Here is a 22071-nt window from a genome sequence, read left to right on the forward strand (position 1 = left end):
TGATCATCGATGGAAAAACTGGGGTGATTAGAAATATGTATCAGAAGCTTAGTTTACGCTAAAACTGCTAAAGCTTTTCGGGGTGGCTTAATTGATAAATAACTTCTAAGTTTTAAGTGGCAAATTATGTTATCTGAAAAGAACATATTTCCTAAGCCGCTAATCGAAAAGTGGAATGGAGTATATTAATTCGCCTGTAGAGCATCTCATAGTTCACTCTCTGTATATGAATAGAATGGAATTATTAATACTTGCAATTAGTTTCAGATTTACAAGACAAAGAGATAATTGCATTGAGAGCATTATGATAGTGTGTTTATTCATTGAGCAAAAGTTGGAAGACTTTATCTCGATTGCTTGCATTTCAGGCAGAAGTTGGCCTTTGGATTTTATAAAGTAGTAATATCACTTTGCATAAGTATTTGTGCACATTACCATACAAGATCTTCCGTAGGTGCTAGGCTGGAGAGCACAAAGTGTTTGACCTCCCTGAAAACCCTGACAAACACTTTATATCATCACCAATTTTCCTCACTCTGTGGAAGCATTCTTTCTCGTTTAGTGTGTGGATGCAAAGTGAAAGGGGAGAATGAAGTTGATGGTATATGATGATGGCAAACGAAGTGAATTTCTAGTTGAGGAGTTTACATGCAAATTTTGCTATACAGTTGCAATATTCACTTGCACGGTAGGCAGATATATTAACATGGAGAAGAAGAAGATTTAAACTAATTTAGTGCAATTGCAATTAGCGTCGATCTCAATTAGGGTCTTTCCCATGTACACAATTTAGCACTGTGCATGTTGATTAAATTCGCAAGTAATTCACCAACTTGGCTTCTGCCACAAGATATATTGCGAGCCGTCCTTTTTCCTTCGTATTGTTTACGGTGGCAAAGTATTCGCTGTGAGTGAGTATATAAATTTCATGGCTTCTTCTGTGGGGATGGAATTTTTAATATTTCCTAAATGAAATTTCATTTTACGTTTCACACGAATTTGAGAGCAAAATTTATTTAATGCACGGTGTGTCTTTTGGACTCAGTCTCACTCTGTCGTCTTGTGTATTCTCGCATTCTTGCTGGGAAAAATGCACAGTATATCTTTGCCGTCGCATTATACGTCGGCGACAAAAAAAGGCTGAATATAGTGAATAAGACGAACTGAGAGCGACCGTGATAATATGAAATCCTCGAGCTACTTTGGAATGAAATCCAAACTCATATTTTCTAGAAATACATGAACAAGACAAAAAAACATTTTAATGGTAATTCCACTATTCAGTTATACATATCCACATTAATGCTGGAAGGGAATTTCGCTTTATTTTCAACACTCGAGAAAATCTCATGCGCGGGTGGAAGGAGAGTGAAATAATGCATTGCACTTGTCTCTTTTTTCAATTAAATTAAATCGTGCATGTAATATTCAATTTTGTACGAATTCCCTTCTTTCTCATTGCATGAATCCCGTCCTTTTTTTGTTTCTCTTCTCAATGTGAGAGGATTGAGAAAAGGGACTTAAAGTATTTGCGGGTTGATGGAAATATTTTCACACACAAAAGTCAATGCTTCTTGTGTGAGACTCGTTTTTTCCCTATCTCGAGAAAAAATCACAGAGTGTCGTATGTGTTGAAATAAGTGAAAATGGATAGTGACACCTTAATATCTGTTCCAGAGACTGCGGAGTTATCAACCTCAGTCTATTGATTCAGATATCTGCATGTAACGTAATGTTTGCATGTGCACATAGTCTTGGATATAAAGAAAATTCGAAATATGTGGCAAAGGAAGGGAATTCAGCTAACATTTCATAAAGAGTCACAGTGGAAATCCATATTCAATCTCGAATTCGTTCACATCTTATTAGAATGGTGTCTTATATTACCATCGATCGTTCCAATTCTTTCTCCTCTTCTATCTGTCATCCTTCCTGAGCAATCGAGACTGGAATCAACATCCCACTCTCGTTGCTCGTGAGCATAACAAGTGCCTTTTATGTCCTCCAACTCTTATTATCACTGTCACATGAATGTGTGCCTTCTGCAGGAGCGTAATTCTCGTTCTGAAAGAAGAAGCCCAGATACGATGGGGAAAAATTGAAGCGGGCACATCAAATAAAAATGTAAATTTCACATTTGCTTTGATCAATCGCATACTCTCATGGCATGAAAGTATTATGCTAAAAGTCTGCATATAGTGTTGTAAAACTTACACTCCCGCCCGACACTCCGCCCGCCAATCTCATGTCACACATCAAATATCAAAATGTGTTGAGAAAAGGACATGCACTGGTGGAAGGCACTTGTGAGAGGAATCCATGAAAAATATCATTGTGAAAGGAGTATTTCTTCACCAAAGAGGGTGAAGATTCCTCATTTTATACTCGACATACATAGCTTCAATTGCATGTATTTGTCAAAATGACGAATGTGCCACATTCTTTGCATAGATATGTATTTCAATGGGAGGGTAATTTCACAAATATTACTTGGGGGATGAAAATGCGAGGAAAATTTTGCGACATATAAAAATGGAGAAATCACTGCATCTAGAAGATGTTTTTTTTTATCCATGGAATTCTCCGTGAAAATTTCCACAAATGTGACTTCCTCTTCTTCGTCACACTATGAAATCAACATAAATTGCTGTGGTGAATAGGAGCATTTTGTCAAATGTTGAAGAAGAGAAGTGCACTGGGTGATAAATGATGATCAATTGAAATTTCAAATTCAATCATGGAGATGTTGCAATTGAGAATGAGCCACTTAGTATCCTTCCACTTGAGTATCCTCCTTCGTCACCCATGCGTTTACGGAGTATCCAATAAATGCCATGGACAGCCGACAAAATTCTCCGCATTCCGCCCTCAATCCACTCTCCGTGGCTTACCATCGGCAGAATCTGCATTTGCAATTAAACCAATATCGCACACTCTCGCAGATTTCCACTGAGAATTTCACTGGGAAAACACACACATCACGCCCATAAACGGTCAATTTCCCTCTCACTCCCAATCTCCTACGGGGATGCACTTGAAAGGAGCCAATTTTCAGTATTGCCTCCTAATTCTGTGATTTATATCAGGCATAGAATATTCCCTCTGACATTGTGAAAATTGCAAGTGGAGGTACATTTTCGCTGCCATTCAATTCTCCTCGCCACTCACATGCTCAATTGAGCGAATGAACTGAATTTTTTTTTAACACTCCAACTACTGCGAAACGATACAAATTTATGATAATTTGATATTGTCGAGAAAGTATCAGAATAGTTTTCCATGTTGTCAGTGAATTTGTTTTGCGCATCAAGAGAGTTGACTCAGATTTTAATCAATAGACGGAAACCCAAGAAGCTCGAGTGTTTACTTTCTTCATTATAAAAGGGAATATCATATCAACATACCAACTGATGGTCTGGTGAAGGTAAAAAGGACGCTGTTTTGCTTTGCATTTTCATCAATAAAAAATATAATATCCCTGCACTTTATGTGGATGAGAAACTTTATGTTTGATCTTTTGCTCGTGAGTTGGAAAGTTTCTCTGGAAAAATTGTCTTTCTAATTGGCCAAGTGCTGTACAAATATGACGTGGAAGCGGGAACGAGTGCAGGAGAGAAAAAATGAGCATCTTAAAAAGAAGGTTAAAAAGCTAGTGCATCCGCAGAGAGTTGAGAGAGAGAGAGACAGAGGGAGAGGGAAGTTGACGAGAGTTGAAGTGATCTAATTTCATGTTGATGGAAATATTACATGAATATGACAGTCGTAAAATAACGCGAAAATTTTCTCTCGCTTTTTACATCCTCATTATATTGCGTGTTACGATCAGCATGAGGACCTTTTTTATCTGGATGGCAGGAAGTGCAAAAGACGTGTGTGACAACACGAAGAAATTTGGTCGACAAGTGAAATCTAATAAAGTTTTCCCCCCCAAGAGATAAAATTTCATTTGCGATGCTGAATTCATTTCAGAATGGCTGCACACAAGTTGTGTGTGAATTCGTCATTTGCAACTGGGCACAAATGGGGGACATTTGTGTGTAATATCCTCCAGGAGGGACCATCTGCCGCGATTACAATGCAATGAAATGTGCAGTATGTATCCATTAATTAACGTGGAAAGTTAATAAAATTTCGATAGTCTGAATATTACGACTAAATATTTGATTTAGTTCAATTGGGATTTAATGGGCTATGCATTAGAGTTAAGTTAATTAAACATTGATATTGTGCGCTATTTTGCCGGATGATTTAGATGTGGGCCGAGGGGACAGATGCTACGGGGAGTCATGCGGAATGAGGGCTCATTATGGATTATGCCAAATATTTATGTAACATTGCAGCCTCCGGACAGACTTTTAGATAAGCACACACACACATATCGGCACATATCTTTAGACTATTTCACATTATGTGAATCCCCAAAAAAAAATACAATTTACATAATGTACGTGATTTCGCCACCAGTGAAAAACCCTTCACAAAATATTGAGTGTGTGATAGGAATTTTCGCGAGAAAATGACTTCAATTTTTACTCGATGGCGCGTATAATTGACAGCGGAAGAGAGGCGATGGCAAGACGTGAACGGGGATGAACATTTTTCGTAATATTTCACATAAACTTTGAGAAGTGAGCAGCAAAAAATATATATATGTCTACCACACGAGAGAGAATATCGTCCGCATGTGTGAAGACTCAAAGGCTTTGGTGGTGGGAGATGAAGTGAAAATGTTGTAGCCATTGTATGTAAATTTTGTGTATTGACAACAAAAATGATAGATAGTCGAACTTTTATGCGGAAATTCCATCTATTGTGTGTTGGTATGAAGAGCAACTCCCCAAAAATTTTCTCAATGTTTCACTATACTGGAACTTGGCGGCTTTCCCTCTTGACGTGCAGCTCCCACTCCTCGGCAATGGCGAAATTTGGATGAATTTTGCTTGGGCGTTTGAGATTCACTGGGGTCCATAAACAACGAAACTTTGACGTGTTCACACTCTGGCTGTAAGGGAATATTTTCACAGTGAATTGATAAACAATTCCATGTTCGCACAACTTGGCGCTCAAAGTGCTCTCCTATTCCCTCATCCGTCATCGATTTCGATCGCTGGTGGTGTGAATAAGGGGTTAAGGGATGAATTCACAGGCGTGTCTCCCCTCCGTTCTCGGGGGGTGGGATGGGAAATATAAATTTTCAACCGTAGAATAGAACACGTCCTGCTTATTGAAGGCTCTGAGTGTCGATATTTTTCTCTTTTGTTTATATGTCCTGCTCGCTTTTTGGCGCATATCAGCGAACTCTAATTCAGAATAATGCGCCGAGAAATGTGGGACAAATCCGAATGAAAAGGAAATTGTTTTCGCTGTGAAGAATGTAATATGATCGGGAGAGCAAGAAAAAAAAATGTGAAAGAACTGCGAATAAAGTTTTCGCTGAGCTCCTTCATTTTTTACATCGTCCTTGAGGGGATCTAAACTTTCATGGGAAATCCAGAGGAATGGCTTAAGGATACTGATGCAGAGGTTGTAACATAAAAATTTCAATCATGCTCAGCCCAGTGAGGAATTTAAGGAAATGTGATGGGGTGACTCGTGGGATGGTTAGTATCCAAATAGTATATATAGAGGAGCTTATGAAATGCAAATTATCAGTGGGAATACCAAAGTTAACCGTCTAATATCGGATGTCATAAATATGCAGGAATAGTATAAACAATCCCATATAGATGTGTTTGCAATGGCGTAAGGAGATATTGAGTGATGGCGGAAAGTTGAAAAGGGTGTGTGTGTGTGTGTGGGGTGGCAGAGAGGGTGCAAAAGCTTATTAGTAACCTCACAAGAGAGGCCAACATTGTAGAGCCAAAGTCTTCACAGGTATATACGATGTAGAATTGGGAGACAGGGAGACATGAATTATGGAATAGTCTCTTATGGTAGCTCTTAGTGTGTCAAAAGCATTTAATTAACACGTTTGAATTCGGGATTGGGAGTGGTGGAAACGCATTCAATTCAGCGACACAAAATCTTGTCTATATATGTGGATATGTATACACACATATAATATATTCAATATATATTCCTCGCATAATAGATGTGGAATAGCAAACTGACGCAAGCATTACACATTTCAATCATTTGAGTCTTGAAAGGCTTTAATCCTCAGTTCCATTATTCAAATCATGCTGGAGTTTTCTGATATTTATCCTCTTCTACCCATTCTTTTGTCTATCCTATTACTTTCCATTTTGATTGTGCATGAGACTGGAAGGTCCTATTGATGAATTAATCAATTCCCAAATTGAGTTGGCGACGAGAACAAAGCTTCTTTGGGAAGCGCGAAAATTAAGAAAAAGCTTAATGTCCTTCATTTTGGTGTCCTTTCAGTGTGTGTCTGTGTGTCTTGAAAAGTGTACTTAGAAAGTACGGTGCGAGAGGAAATCACACATCAAAATGTTGAGCTGCAGAGTGAAAAAAAAAACACTCATATCATAAACTCCACCGTTGATCCTTTGCAGTGTGGAAAAATGGCTTTCATGAATTTGTAATACAAACGATTACACTTGAAATATGATTTATGGGTGTGAATTTAAATATATATTCTTATTCCGCTGCAAATGGGCGATGTAGAATTGGGTGTGTGTGGCGCGGTGAGAGTGAGGTATTTGTCTGGGCAATTGCTCATGGTTGGGGGCTTGATGGAGGAATATAATAAAAATGTTCTGGAAATGAGAAAGTATCTCAGCGTCGAGAGAAAAAAAGCATGTCACCTGACAACTTGATGAAAATATATATTTCCCGCTGGAGAGTCGGGTTTCATATTATCTGGGCAGCTGATGTTGTATGGGTGAAACCGCACGGTGAAAAGTGAATTGAAATAAATGAAAAAAGTCCTCCTATGGCTTCCAGTTGGGAGATTTGTGGGGTTGGCAGTGAACTGGGGGTGTGCGGGTGTGAGAATTTAATAAAATTAAATATTAGCATATATTTTTTTGCTTCGATATGGGAGCCCAATGGAGGAATTTACTTTCTCCATGTCACTCTCTCCGTGGCATTTATATCATCTTATGGCGCTCAGGGGCGGCGGGTGGTGAGTGTTTAGGGGATAAGGAGGAGAAAAAGACCGACACACATATAAATTATCGCTGTGAGAGATGGAGGTGGGATTAGGGGATCCCTAAACGTGACAGTGAAGTGACAGGCAGGGAAAATTTGATGTCGCTCCGGGTGGGATTGGGTGTTCGCTCATTGTTGTCCATTTGTTGTATTCGAATTCCTTCAATTTTCAATCTGATTGTTTCACATTCAAGTTGCGAGAAAGACAGTGTGTGATGACGTCTTCCCTTTGGCATTGTGTCCCTCTCATGTGAGTGTGTGCGTGCTGAGGAATGAATCTGGGGTGGATACATGCGTTTGAGGGTGAGAAGGAGGAATATTGATTGGTGTCATACAATCCCAATCTAGAGGCGACGGTACAGCACAAGACAGATGAAGGGACGTCTCCAAATCACAGCAAAGTGATGTTCACTGTCCATAAGATTGTCCCTCCCTTTCGGTTCGCTCCATGTGGAAGATGGTGAAATTGTGAATTTATTGCTTGAGATAGAATTTCATTATTTTGCCTCTGCCTCTGTTCGTTCCGACACATTTCAGCAATATTTGCGAATATTGAGCATTTATTGAGTTGTTGAATGTGTCACAATAAAGTGAAAACGCCTTCCGATCCTTTATACCGCTTCCACCCTCTTCACCCACTGATACACACATATTTTCATATGAAAATGCCCAATCTTTTCTTCGGTCCAGCTTGATAAATAAGCCATAAATCACGTGTGATGTGAAAAGGAAGGCGACGTCGCGCGCGGAGACAAAGACAAGGAGACTCCCAGAATAATTGTGCAACTTGATGGGAAATTGAGCATTTTCACTACATGGTGATGATTCAGAGGATTGTATAGTGACCGTAACTCACAATTTGATTCCATTCATCATTGATTTGTGGCACTCTCGGCACTGAATGTGGAAATGGCTTTCGAGAATTGGCTACGTGTGAAGATGACTTTCTCAAACTCACTCATTTAGTGATTACAGACTCACCATTCAAAACATGCAATCACTCGTATGTGTGTGTGTGTGTGTGTGTAATTCAGCAGAGAAGAGAATCACAAAGGGAATTCAAAATGCATTCATTGGGAAATTTGAATGAGGATTTCTGTTGAAAATTCTGAAAACTCAATTAAGTGCTCTGTAAAGACAGAATTGTTCACTGCATTGTGCAGCATTCCGCTATTTTACATATAATGCTCGCTGAAAGCTTTTGGTTTTACACAGGACAATATTAACATGGTCAGCATACAAAATTTTAATTTCGGCCCGAATAAACGAATATAGCAATGAAAGTGCATTACAAATTTAAAATTGTTTTCCAGAAAAATACGCCAGCAGCGACGTATTCGAAATGATATGGTGTGAATGTATTTGCGGATCTCGGCTTGTGACGCAAGGAAGTGATACATAGAATTCCGGATGAAATACGAGCGAGTGAACAAGACTAATTCAATGTACTTCCCATACATATTCCGTATGTGCATTCTTAATGAACTTGTCACAATTTCTTGGCACTTTGTGGTGCTCATAAGAGAGGCGGCCATGTGATGTATGGGGGAGTGAAATAAAATATATAAGGGAGAAGCAGTGCTATATGTAAATAGCCAGCAAGACCAATTTCCTCTTCTTGTCCCAAAAGATGAAATTATCATGACAACTGTGGGGCATAATTTGATCAAATGCCAACACCTCAATTGCTCGGAGATGCAACAAGACTGAGAGTTCTCGCCCACAAAACTTTCTCCGAATGCTGGGGAAATCTTTGAGTGAAATTTTGTGCATATGAAATGTGATATACTTTATCAATACATCTACCACATCATATGATAAAGTTTCTTCCGTTCTGCTCCCTTCATCTACATATATTTGACTTATTAAATTATTTCGAACCTATAAACTTTATGGGAAAGTTAAAAGGAGAATCGAGTTGAAGAGTGAAAGACAGAATGGTGAGAGGGAAACTCTATAAACTTTACAACTCAAACATAAAGATCCGTCATCCATCAAATAAATCGAACACTTCTGAATTTCTAGATTTTCCCCAGGCCATGAACTGAACCACCATTTCACCCACTTCTTAAATCGCGTCGTCTCTTTATTTTATAAATGTCCGTACCGAGCATACTTTCATGCCATGGGTTATATTTATGAACTTTCAAATAAGAATAAAGCATAAATTTTTTTTTCTTGCCCACCTCAAACAGTCAACCATATATCTCTCCCTCCAACCCGTGGTGGGGTCTTTGTTGGGGCTTCAAATAATTCTTGGTGACTCCATAATATATATTTTTCCGGACATGAAAGTTCCACAAGAGAGCTTGACGGGTTAAAAAAATTGGCAACTTTTCGAGGCAGACAGGAAGGGAAGACAGGAAGCGGGAGACTGAGTAGGTTCTCGGAAATGTGGCCAAGTTGGGCCACTTGGGCGACACAAGATAACTTTAATACCTTGTCATTTCACCACATGGTCGCATATTGCACTATACTTTTACATTTTCAACCTCATCTCGGCAAATAGCTCTATAGTCCTTTATGTAAAAAGTTCATGCAACTCCACGATATGCAACTCAGGAGCTGCCATCATATAAAACTTTCACCGAACCCCTTACCAGATGAAGATGATGATGCTGTGGAAGTTATTGAGACGCCCGATCGAAGTGGCGGGCGTGGAAGCGCCAGGGAGGAAATATATCAAAAAACGACCAACATAAAAATGTCACAAATTCGCCATGCTGCCTCCCTCCCAGTGGGTTATCGGGTGGCGAAAAGGTGAGTTGGGGAAGAAAGGAGGTCAAAGTATTTCCACCATCAGTTTCAAATCGCTGTGGAATCTGCACGGTAAATTGTGACGATCTGCGGAATTATTTCTATAAATTTGCAAAGAAAGCGTCCCCCATGAATATGTCGTGAATAGCGTGATATTTTATACATTCACGTTCGAATGGCTCCCTGATGATTTGCTCCTCAATATTATTCATGAAGAAACTTCCCTCATACCTATGTGTGATACTTTCTTGAAGAGGAATTGCAAGGCCATATCAAGATAGACGTAAGTGAAATGGCTCTTGCGACTGGACAGGTGTTCATGATTATTTCAATTGAAGGAAATCTCCTGAAATTGAAAGTTATTGTGGTTTCCAAACCCAAATTTGGCATCTTACTTTAAGACTTTCCCAGATAAGGATCGATGTTTCACGTTACGAGGGACATCTTGTAGCATAATGTGCAATTCGGTGTCAATAACTTTAAGCACAATTAACCGATGGAGAAGGGCAAGAGCCAAAAGGTGGAATTTGAAACTACTCAAGCGTCTTTTATCTGCATACATGCTTCATATAGAATTTCAGTTTATGACAAAAATTATATCTATGTGCATATATGTAATAGAAAATGAATAAAGGGAGCGGAAATTTTAAAGTTTTCCCCTCCAAACTCTGTCTTCTTTCAACCACGTTCCCGCCCCAAATGGCATTCTCCAGAAGGTAAAGAGAAAATATCCTCCACACTTGGTGTACCTCTACACCCTGCGAGGGGAGACGAGGGTGAGCCATAAAGCATTTTCCACCCCTTAAGGTGAGAGATGGAAGAGACGAAAGAGAATGAACAACACCAGAATGGGATTTCATAACGGAGCCAGGGACTCTTGTGTGCCATTTTTATCACCTGTGCACAAAATTGAATTTGATTTTCTGACGGAGGTTCTCAATACACCTAATATGATTTGTTTGATATTTAAATAAGATATTTCCACCGTGCACAGTCAACTTACACGGGAGTGAATGAAGGAGGGACAGGCACAAGTCTTTCCGTGGCGAATGTGACAGGAACACCTCGGAATTGGCTTATCGGGGATGCGCGCTGAGGATGAGGCGTGAGCGACAGGAAGGAGTTCGGGGGGCGAGACAAAATATACCAACATTAGGAGAACATCCTACTATGAAGCCATTTGGCTATATTTTTGAACAGAAATCTCTCCCATATATTCAAACTTCAGACACACCCGAAAGGTGGTATATAGCCCAGAGTGTCCTGTTTCGTAATTTATTTTTACTACATTTCATGAGGATGAATTTTATGGTGTTGTCAGCTGGTGTCGTCATGATTGAATGTTTTATATATAATAAAAGCAACTGAAAAGCCCTTACATCTTCTGCAATTTCGGCCATTTTATCTGGTGAACAAATTTAATATTCGTGCAAAGGCGCACTTTCCATAGATGAAAAATCAAATACTAAACACAGTGAGTGAGTAAAACTTCAAGACACTTCGACCCCCATTCGCTCACAGTCTTTCCATCCTGAGAGATACTTTAATTCCAGAAAGTGAGGAATCCAAGATGCAGTCTACATCCAATTTGTTGAGCGGAGTGGAAAGAGACGGAATTCAACACCCAAATACGTGTCTCATTACAGAATAACCCTTTGAGATGATTGAACAAATCAAACTCGACTTTTCCATTACACTAGGATTTTCCCCAAACTTCCACACAATGTGAAAGATCATCTCTATACAGTGTTGTCTTTCATGGGGTTGTACATGGGTTGTGGCGGAACGGAGGGGGTGGGGTGGGCAAGAAGAGGGCATTAGTAGAAGATCAGGAAAACTTTCCGCAAACACATAGATATTCCTTGAAACAAAACTTAATTATCTGATTGATTGTTTGATGATGAAGAAACTTTGGAGACTCGAAGCCCGTCAGCAATTGGGTCTTCTTTAATCTCTCACGGATATTCACATCGCTGTTGTTGAAAGTTTCTCCTCGGGCAATAGAAAAAAAAGGGAGCACGATGAGAGAGAGGGACGGCGAGAGGAAGAAGCAATTTTCACCAATTGAACACTTTCAAGGGAAATTTCATGCTGAAGCCTTCGACATTGAATTGCGGATCTCGGGTCAGACAAGAGGAGGAAGCCCCTCTGCAGTCGCCCCCATGGTAAAGGGTTGGCATTGGCCTGCGGGGGATGGGAAAAGTTGAGGAATCTGGGATATGTTTGAATCGGATTCAATGCGAATGTGAATTTTATATAACGTACACAATAAATATATGGTCACGCGCAAATGGCATTAGTGCAATTGATTTCCAATTTAGTACAATTCCCACGTCACGGAAATATAGCAAAACTACGTGACAGTCGGCTTTCCTCCTTTTTTCATTCACTTTCCCCCCTCACACTCCCGTCAATTCTCCCCATTTAACCCCAATCATTCACACACACACCCACGTTTATCGAGGACGAAAATTCAATAGAATATTACATTACAGCTCTCCATGGCATTAGACCAGCATCCCATTCCATTCTCACTCAAATCTACAGACTGTATCCCCAGAATCAGCCACCAGCCCTCGTATTTGCCATCTCTCCCATGAGAAATTGTGAGGCAACGTTGGAAAACTTCTCAATGTGATCAATAATAATTTGTCGACGACAAACCTTTTCTTCTGCCCAGCATCTTCCCGAGCACGCCCACTCTCTCTCGCTCTCTCACATCCACCATGTTCAATTCCAGAGACACACGGTGGCATTACAGTGTAATTGAATTGTAGTAAAATATTGCAAAAGGAGTTTAATTTTCCTCCTTCACGGTAAAATACTGGCTCCACTTCAGTGCAATACCCGTGGAAAATTCAGTTGAAACTCCCACACTCGCCCAGTAGGTACTGTATCAGCCCCAGTGAAAATGAACTGCATCAAATTAAGAGAAGAGTGCAGTTAAATTAAATTATTGTGGGGCATTTTAGGGGTGGGAATGAGGTCACAAATTTATATAATTTGCGCGATTTTATCATTCTCCGCAGAATCACATGGATCCTTGCACACTTCTTACATCGGACCATCGCCAGAGGAGCGGCGGGTGGGTGTGAAGGATTCAATTCTCTCCTCGAATTTATCTTCAATTTGTAGCTGAATCCTGTGAAATTCCCTTCCAGCAATCAATAGATTAAGTGAGAGCATCATTTTTCCGTGGAAAAGAAGGCAAAGCGAAGAGTCAGCAAACTCCAAATTAAACTCCACCACGAGTACATGAATGAAAGTGATCTCTTTCCGCTCATCTTACATCTCTTTGCTCTCAAGGAGCAATAAATGCTGGGCATTTCATTTTTATTCCATCTCTTTATGGCAGGTCATTAAAAAGTACACATATATATGTGAAGCTACAAACTTTTAACACATTAAATTTCACAGATAGAAGGTCTTAAAGTCAATAAAGTCACCGAAAATGTAGCACAGTACATCACTCCTAAGCACTCTGGCTCACCTTGGGTGAAGAAATGAAGTTACAGGAGGATTATCATTGTATAGAATCTCTGAGCTATTCACTCTAATTAGACACTAATGGCTGGGAATTTTGTACAAATCCGTTTCATTGAATTGTTTTCCTTTTTTGGTACTCTTTCGCCCTATCACGGAGTCTGATCACAAATCACAACACAGCCATGAGAAGAATGTGAAAATCCCAACCACAAACAATTCTGATTACGGATTTTAACCATTGAGAGAAGAGAAGAGAAAGGAATAAGGAATTGAGGCAAAAAAGAAGTCAAGTGTGAGAAAATTGTGGGAAAAATAGGAAAAGCTTAACAATATATAGTCACTTCATAGAGTTTCTTTCATTACTACTCTCTTGTTTTTTTTTCACCACTCACCGCCAGTTTCTTTCCTTTTTTTCTGCGTCCGTCTAACACTTATTCATCTCAGAAAGTGATTAAGTGCGAGAGCTTTCGAGCAAATCATAGGAAGTGAGAAAAGAATGGAATTTTTGTAAAGGATTTCAATGAAACAATTGAGGATAGAGTTTTACGAGATCTCACAACCATATTCAACAATAAAGGCAAGTAAATGAGCACATTTTCCTTCAACCCCCTCCTCCACACTCCCCCTTGAGCCAGTAATTCCTGGAGAATACACTATGACCACTCATATCTCACCACAGTCAGATGTATAAGACGAATAAATACCAGGGAAAAGTCACAGTCAAAATGCCAGGGCAAAACCACATAAAATGTTGCTTTAGTGGCGGAGAAACAAGAGGTTAAGCTGTTCGCTTACCTCGTCAAATGTAAATCTCAAAAATCTTCATGAGTTTCTTGCTCACAAAATTATATCGTGTAACGAAGAACTAAAATTCGTGGCATTGAAATCGATACGGGGCTTTCAGAGTGTCGTGATCTGAGACTATGTGATAGTCTTACCTTCGACGATCGCTGCACGATCTGCGGAAGTTGATGTTTTATGACTGTCACAGGTACTGGAATCTGTGAGAGCTGCGGCACAAAGGTGTTGTGATTTTTTCCTCCCCCATTCATTACGTCCCCACTCCGCCGGGGAAAGTCTCCGAAGGAACCCATGCACACCCTCGAGATTTTCTCCTTCAGTTTTCGTCAGAGACCATGCCAATGTTGTAAATTAGGCTACACGCAAAAAGCGTTGAGGGAAAAGAGGAAAATCCACCAACCCATCTTCATGACCCACCACCACGTACAAAAGACCTCTATGTATTTCCTGGTTTAAGGGGAGGCCTGGAAGGGCCCAGGGTGGGAGCAAAAAAGCCGCCACCATCTAAATTAGAGCACGGAGACGACCATGACAGGACCGGAGGGAGTCGGAAGAGAATAAAATTTAATATAACGAGAGCCTCAACGAGATATTTTTATGTCAAAAGGATTTTAACGAAATTGTCTAACACACGAAATATAGAGAAAATTGTCCAGAAAAGGATGAGGGTTTTGTGGCATTAAAATGCGAGTGTGAAGGAAAACGACAGTCCCAGGGAAACGTTAACGACCTCTTCTCTGACCATTTTGTATTCAATGGAGTATTCTCCGCACTTTCTTTTCCTATTCCCAAAAGCCCCTTCGTCTTTTCTCACTTTTCGGGTAATGTGCACCCCCAAAATTTCCTTTAGTTTTTAAGCAAGGCACCGAAGGGATCCTAAGCGAGGCGGAATGGACCGGAAAGACTTTATATTATTTATATTTTCCTCCGTCGCCCATTTGCAAAGTGAAGGGATGTGATCAGTGACTACAATCACTTTCCTTGCAGTCCTTATTAAAAATTGTGTGAATGTATTGTGTATGGATAAATGAGTGAAACAGCATTTTGGCTCAAAGTTTTACTTCGTTGTACCTTAGGTTATATACACATGTTATGTAGTGCTTTTACATAGCATAAATCTATGCATATTCATTTGATTTTGAAAAGTTTCCAACATGTGTAAATTTTCAACATCACAAGTGGCTAAAATTCATGCTTCAGCCATGTACATCTCTAGGCTAGATTAGACTGCGACACTTTGGTAATGGAAATGTCACTGCTTGAGTTCAATCAATACAATTCACCCCCATTTTTCGTTCAACTCCTCTGGAATGTTTTCTTCGTGAAATTTGTCCTAATGTCTCTTTAGCATGCTCATGGGCTCATCAATTTCTCTCCTATTGTCTTAGATTACAATTACATTTTGTCCTTTTCAGTTTTTCTGCCCGTCCTCAGCCACTTGGCCAGGAATTTAACCCCATTTGTGTGGCAAATATATCTGATAACAAGTCCCGCGGATATTAAATAGTCTCATTATGGATCAGGAGGGGAGCTCACGAGAAGGTAGCCGGCCTCCGCGATCAATTTCATCTCCTTCGCAGTTCTGAGGAGGAGCAGCTTATCAGCCATTGTAGACACCTCAAAGACAATTTCGCTCACCGTCGGCTGGTGAGCTCTCACAATCTTCCCCTGAATGTTCATCACGGCGAGCTTCTCCCGCATAAAGTCATTCAGATAGTCAATGAGAGATGGAATTTGGGCGGGAAAGGAGCCAATGAGGAGCAATTCGTTGGGGAGATTTGAATTTGCCGTGTTCCCGTCGAGCCGCTTCTGGATAAAGTTCACCATGTCCTTGAGCGTGCCCAACTCTTCCTCCAGAGGATTTATCTTGGCCCCAAGAAGATAGTCCAATTTACCCACAGTGCGATTCACCTGCTGCTGAAGATTGGCAACTGTCTCCGACCAATTCATATCCTGCTGATGGCTCTGACGTGTGCTGTTCCCTCCTGAACTTGCCCCATCGTCTGGCAAATTATAGTAGTGATAGTGATAGTGATGATGAATTGGTGTGCAACAGGAACACTCAGCTTTGCTCTCCAGGGTCGCATTTAATGCTGTTCAGGAGAAGATTGGACGGTTAGAGAACTTCATGCTATATCCTGAAGGATATTAGTAGAGGGAAGAGTTGAAGAGATAACGATTTACCTTCCATGACTAATTGTTTATTTTCCGTATGATAGCCGAGATTATTGAATTGCACATAAATCCAATAATTAATAACATCGTCACCTTTGACGGCGACTGTCCGGTCGGTAAAAGTCCATCGTCCATCAATCGCCTCAGTCACGTCACCGTGAATGATCCCTTGTTGATTAACTTGAATCTCATCATTTACAGCACCATGAAAGCTGAATAATTTAATTCCCGCAACATCTGGAATGGAGACTCGCAATCCATAGGGACGTAACACTTCAAAGCGAGCCTTCGGTATGACAAAGCATCCTCCCGAGGCGATACAAGTTCCACAGACTACAAGCGCCACAGTCAGCCACACACTCAATTGATCAATTACCATCTTTTGCAACTCTTATTCCGCATACTACACCGAATTCAGTACCACAAACTTTTACCCAATGGCGTAATTATCAAATTCTGAATTGCACCGATAAAAGTATAACTCAAACTCTTACGCTATCTTCTTTCACTCCCCTTAAATTGCTGATCGCCGAGCGTGAAGCATCAACTTCAATTCGTCGACGATTTATAACTGAGCGAGCAAGACTTGGGTTTCACACACTGAATGACATCATACAATGCCAGAGTGTTGTGGAAAAAAAGCACTTGGAAATCGTGATTTTAATTTTCCTCTCAAAAGCCATTCTCTCTCTCGCACACACACACTTGCAGACTTTTTCTTCGTCGCGGCAGCTCAAGAGGTTATCGACTGGAGTGACAATTCACTTAACCCTCTTCACCGTGTCACGAAATTAAATGTGATCTCGCTACTCACGGTTTGCTGAGATAAAAAACCGTATCGAGTACAAAATATCTTTTCTATTAACAATTCTATAATATAATAACCATTTTATAAATGGATTGAATTCACAATTTATACTTGAGAATTTCATTGAGATAGAGCAACAATATATGGGTTAATTAAACGTCAAATCGCAGTGAGATGAAACATGTGAAAACATTTTCATTTAAAAGTTTTTGTCTCACTTCGTCTAATGTCACTTTCAAGTGATGCTTTTCCCCCCCTCAGAATCCATCTCTATTCTTGACCCAAATCCCAAATCATTCCTATCGACTCTCCCATTGACAAAACATTGGGATTTTGGATCGATTGACTGGTAGAGAGAATTTGCGTGAAATTGCTCAGTATTTGCCATTCAAAGCGTTTCCACTCCATCTGAAGCATTCACTGTTGACGATGTTGGGGGAATTGTGGATGGCAGAAAAAGAGAATGGACAGAAGTCAACAATAGGGCATGTCGGAAGTTTCAGCGACACAAGAGCAAAACAGAGCGGAAGATTCAGGGACATTGTCTGTGAGGAATAATTTCCACAAGATGTGCCAGGCGCCAAGTACAGCAACTGTATAAGGAGGGGGGGAGGGCGAATGTAGGGCAGAAGTGGAGCAGTCTGGGAAAAAGGTGCGAGATCTCAGGTACGGTCCCAAATTAGCATGGCGCGACAAGTAGAGAGTGAAAATAGAAAGAAATAATAGCATAAATTGGTGTCCACTGTGTGCTAATGAACACGTAAATTTGCTGAGCTTGGCCCCAAGAAATGCTAGTGAAAAAAACCGTCTCTTGTGTACACTTTTTCGCATAAGCACTCGAGTATCACTGGTTATGCAGGCAGAAGAACAAAAACGCGATAGTTTCAGCATCCTCTCTGCTTGTTATTTTTTTTGGTGGTTCAGTGCCACAGATAGCGCGAGTTTGAGACATTTAAATTACATTAATTCACACGATAAAATGCAACAATATTCCAGGCAATTGGCGGTTCTGCGCCACAAGAGCCAAGTGTTGTTAATTCTTGCCAAAGCGCACATCTATGTCGGGATTGGGTCCGTCGGTGGTGGGCTGAGTGGGTGCTGATGATGATATTGGCGACTGGGTGACCTGAACAAGTCCCGCGAGTTCATTCTCCTCCTCCTGGTAGTCAATTATGCGGAGCTTTAGCTTATCCAGGCGCTTTGCGCGCAGCAACACTCTCAGCTTGTCCGAAGCGCTTGTCATTTCGAAGATAATTGCTCCGTGGACGGTGGTTGTGGCGCTCAGGACTCTCAACTTGAGATCACTCAAGTCCAGCTTGTCCTCGAGGATAGTCTTGATGAGTCCATAGGGATTGTCATCCGAGCTGAAGACACCCGTGAGCAGAAGCTTCCGCCCGAATTTCAGCCTATCGAGAATGTTTCCCAGAACCTCGTTGAGTCCTTGGAAGTCCTGCTTCAAGACTTCCGTGGCGTTGAGCGCTTCGTCCAGCTTGAGCCGCGTCTCGCTGAGGCTCTCAGTCAACTTCTGCACGTCCTTGTCGCACTGGCACTCTTGGAAGGAACCCGTGGGGAAAGTTGGAGTCTGCGGGAAGGGTGTAACAGTTGGATAGTTGGTGGGCGGTCGCCATCCATAGTGACCATATCCGCGATGGTGATGAAAGTGATGCTGAAAGTGGCTGGTATTTTCCTCCTTGTTGCGTCTCCGCCCGAATTTCTGGCTCTCCGTGCGAACTTCCTCTTCTGACGAGTCACTGTTGTAGATTTCACATTTATTGCTGAACGCTGTGAAGAAATTGAGAAGGAAAATTTGGCTATCAGTGTGGTTTTATTTTGCATGGCGCGCAATCTTTAGCGGAAGCTGCCGAAATGTTCAAAGATTAAAATATGTAACGGAATATTTTGTAAAGTTTCTCCACTCACCATCAATTGTGTACTCCATCACGTCTGATCGATAGCCCAAGCCGCGATGTATGACATAAATCCAGTAATTGAGGGTGTCGCCTATCTTGAAAGTCTCCGTTTGTGTCTCAAAAATCCACCTTCCGGATGCCTTGTGGATAACATCTCGAGACATCTGGCCAGCTTCTGTTTCGCCAATTGGGTCATTTATATTGCCATGGAAGGCAAACAACTGTATTCCCGGGCTGTCCGGAATGGAGACACGCAGGGCATGTGGACACACCTCCACGACGGGACTCTGGAGGCGAAAGGACGTCACGGCGGTGGCAAACAGGATGAAAAACACCACTCTTGACCACATTATTTCCTCTAGATTTTTACACGCTCGTCTCACACCGTTCTTCTCGCTTGAGTGTCTCGCCAAGAACTGAACAAATATTTGCCTTTATCACCCACAAATATATATAAACATGTGTCACAATAAAAATTCCAATAAGAGTTACCAAAAATGAGTTTCACAGCTTTTTTTGTCCAAATCCGAAGAGTCACAATTGCAGAGACCTTCAGTATTTTTGTTGGCTCTTTTGCATTCCACGGGAGATTCGGTTATTCACTCGTGTTGAAAAAGCCGCAATAATCATGCTCTTTGGATATCGTGGTCGAATTTGGCACCAATGGGAAGGCAATTTAATGAGGTTATCACAAGTTTATCACGCATAAGAGATTCGGCAGTGGTATTCTCAAGAGGTTATGGATTACCGCACAAATTAAAGTAAAATACACACTCCTAACCCACTCAATCCTTTAAGAAGCTATTCCAAGAGAGAAGTTGAGGGAATATCCTCAATATCTTCTGGGAATTCCCTTCCAATTAGGCGTCTTACTATCGCCTCCAAATGTTGTTATCTCACTTAGAGCTCACCAAGTTAATGCGATACTAATGAGTGGCAAACACTGAATGTGACTGACGCCAAATGATCACGCCGATCTTGGACGCTTGTTGACTCGCCTGAGAGATCACCAACACTGTTAAAACACCCAAACGATAAAAGCACCCATGAAATATTTTCTGGGGGGATTCCACAGAAAAAAAGAAGTCTCTTCAAATGGTCTCTTTCTCCCGCTAATTTCATCTGATTCATCCATAAAAACTCTTGCAAATCCGGCACTGGAAGGCAAAAAAAAAAATATTTACGTGGAACGTAGGTCAATTATTTCCGTCTTAAGTCTCGTACTTCACGGTGATTTTTTCCACATATGCTAATATTTGCGTGGAAATCAACAGGGGAATTCTGCATTAATAAATCTATTCAGAGACGTCTCGATCCCGCCTCCATTCACTCGAACAGGTGCTCAGTGAATTCTATAGAAGTGATTTTACTTTATAAATTACGTGTATATTTTTCCTATTGTCAGTCAATGATAAATAGTGCAACAATAGGAAAAATAGCTCAACTGAAGCTGTAGACAAAGTTTGTTGGCAATTTCTTGTGGGTGTCGTGAAAAGTTTTGTGAATTCTTCAAAACAGGAAATATGAAGGAAAATTGTACGATAATTTTATCTAAGTTGAAAGGTAGCATGAGTTAAATGAAAAATTGGTGGAAAATAAAATTGTCGAAATGATATCGCAGGAGTGACTTTAATATTTTCCACACTATAATTTGACGCGTTTCTTTGCAAAATGTTTGCTACTGTTTCCCAATTTGCATGCAACTGACGAATTAATTCATTATGAAAATAGCAATCTACATAAATACATATATTATATGTCTGAAGCATCTCGGGAGAGATGTATTAAAGCACGTAAATTTGGCAATATATTTAGCTGGGGACTTGTGACTAAAATATAAATAAATAGTATAACATTTAATTATTTTAATTAAATCATGCTCCATTTGCTGTAGAATAGCAGGACATCAATCTTATTTGAAAAGCATTTTGAAAGGGTTCCCTCTTGCTAAGGTGGAAAATACATTAAGAAATTGCTTTCTTGTCCATCAGATTGCCTTGCTCATTGCTCTTGAGAATCGCGTGAACGATTAGGGAGTTCTAGGTCAGAGATCCAACCAATAAATCACCAGCAATTTCATACTGAGAAATTGCTATGGTGTTACCAATTCATTCGATCAGCAGATTGTCTTTCATCAGCGTGAGACGTGAGAGAAATTAATTTTTATACATGCCTCTAATTGCAAAATTGTTTTCTCTCCACATCCACATAACAAAATGAATTCAATTTTGACATGGAATATCTGGCAAAACTATACAGAGTGCTATTAAAATTAATTATGTGTTTAATAGTGCTTTATAGGTACGCATTGGGAAATGTTGAGCAAGAGAGAGAGACAGTCATTAAAATTCATTGATCGTTTTCACCTTAATCCCAATATAGATTGATAGTCTTTTTTCGCATCGATTTCAATTTCATCTCGGTGAAGGAGAAAAAAAATGCGCACACATAAAAATTTTAATAACATCTCCGTGACATTTTTTCCACAATCTTCCGCTCCCCTCTTTCTCACTGTTGCTCATCGTTGCTGATCAATCAAATGTAGAGTGAGAGAGAATGGAGAGGAATATGCATAAAATGAATATATTTCCTGAATATGCATTTTTTATCCGTTCGATGGTGGTATAAAAAAGGACCGAGAGTGGAGCCATCAAGTTTGGGAATCAAATGAATTGCTGGTGAATGGAAAAACGTGATTTTTTCCACGTTCACAATTTTCGGGGATGCACACCATGAAAGCACCCCAGAGAGATAGAGAGATGCTTTTTTCCACGGCTGTGTGGGGATTTCAAACGGGCACCAAAAATTTATTAATAACATCCCCCGACACTCTGAAGATTTATTCACAATCACGGCCATGGGAGCGAAGTGGGAGAACTGCCGATGCGACAGGCTCTCGAGAGGGATGTTTTGGAGAAGGGATCAACGCTGGAAGGCTCAAACATCATTTTCGAATTGACTTGATGCGTGTGTGCTCGTGATTGCTGAGCGGCAGGCGGAAAGGGCGATTGGGGGTGGCAA

At 40.5% G+C, this 22071-nt stretch overlaps 2 protein-coding genes across 4 annotated transcripts; both read right to left on the reverse strand.

Annotated features, from left to right (window-relative positions):
• Positions 1-15206: 15206 nt before the first annotated feature.
• LOC132262194 (uncharacterized) lies at positions 15207-17114 on the reverse strand. The gene is made up of 2 exons (XM_059761376.1): positions 16342-17114; positions 15207-16250 (listed from the first exon to the last, which is right to left on the reverse strand). The coding sequence occupies exons 1-2, from the start codon at positions 16709-16711 to the stop codon at positions 15670-15672; spliced, it is 951 nt and encodes a 316-aa protein (XP_059617359.1). The 5' UTR covers positions 16712-17114; the 3' UTR covers positions 15207-15669.
• Positions 17115-17223: 109 nt separating this feature from the next.
• LOC132262193 (uncharacterized) lies at positions 17224-20224 on the reverse strand. 3 transcript variants are annotated; one of them, XM_059761373.1, is made up of 3 exons: positions 19543-20224; positions 19061-19466; positions 17224-18922 (listed from the first exon to the last, which is right to left on the reverse strand). In XM_059761373.1, the coding sequence occupies exons 2-3, from the start codon at positions 19398-19400 to the stop codon at positions 18174-18176; spliced, it is 1089 nt and encodes a 362-aa protein (XP_059617356.1). In that variant the 5' UTR covers positions 19401-19466; positions 19543-20224; the 3' UTR covers positions 17224-18173. The 3 variants fall into 3 exon arrangements, with proteins under 3 accessions (XP_059617356.1, XP_059617357.1, XP_059617355.1); XM_059761374.1 differs by having other exon boundaries at positions 19061-19482; XM_059761372.1 differs by having other exon boundaries at positions 19061-20224.
• Between the last annotated feature and the right edge of the window lie 1847 nt (positions 20225-22071).

This window comes from Phlebotomus argentipes, unplaced genomic scaffold (assembly GCF_947086385.1).
Source record: "Phlebotomus argentipes unplaced genomic scaffold, Phlebotomus argentipes genome assembly contig_15, whole genome shotgun sequence".
Lineage (NCBI taxonomy): Eukaryota > Metazoa > Arthropoda > Insecta > Diptera > Psychodidae > Phlebotomus > Phlebotomus argentipes.

Excerpts from the sequence above, each read along its gene's own strand:
- LOC132262194 (XM_059761376.1), bottom strand. The coding sequence starts at position 16,711 with ATGGTAATTGATCAATTGAGTGTGTGGCTGACTGTGGCGCTTGTAGTC. Across the intron at positions 16,251-16,341 it reads TAAACAATTAGTCATGGAAG|CATTAAATGCGACCCTGGAG; the intron begins GTAAATCGTTAT and ends TCTCCTGAACAG.
- LOC132262193 (XM_059761373.1), bottom strand. The coding sequence starts at position 19,400 with ATGTGGTCAAGAGTGGTGTTTTTCATCCTGTTTGCCACCGCCGTGACG. Across the intron at positions 18,923-19,060 it reads GATGGAGTACACAATTGATG|CGTTCAGCAATAAATGTGAA; the intron begins GTGAGTGGAGAA and ends ATTTCTTCACAG.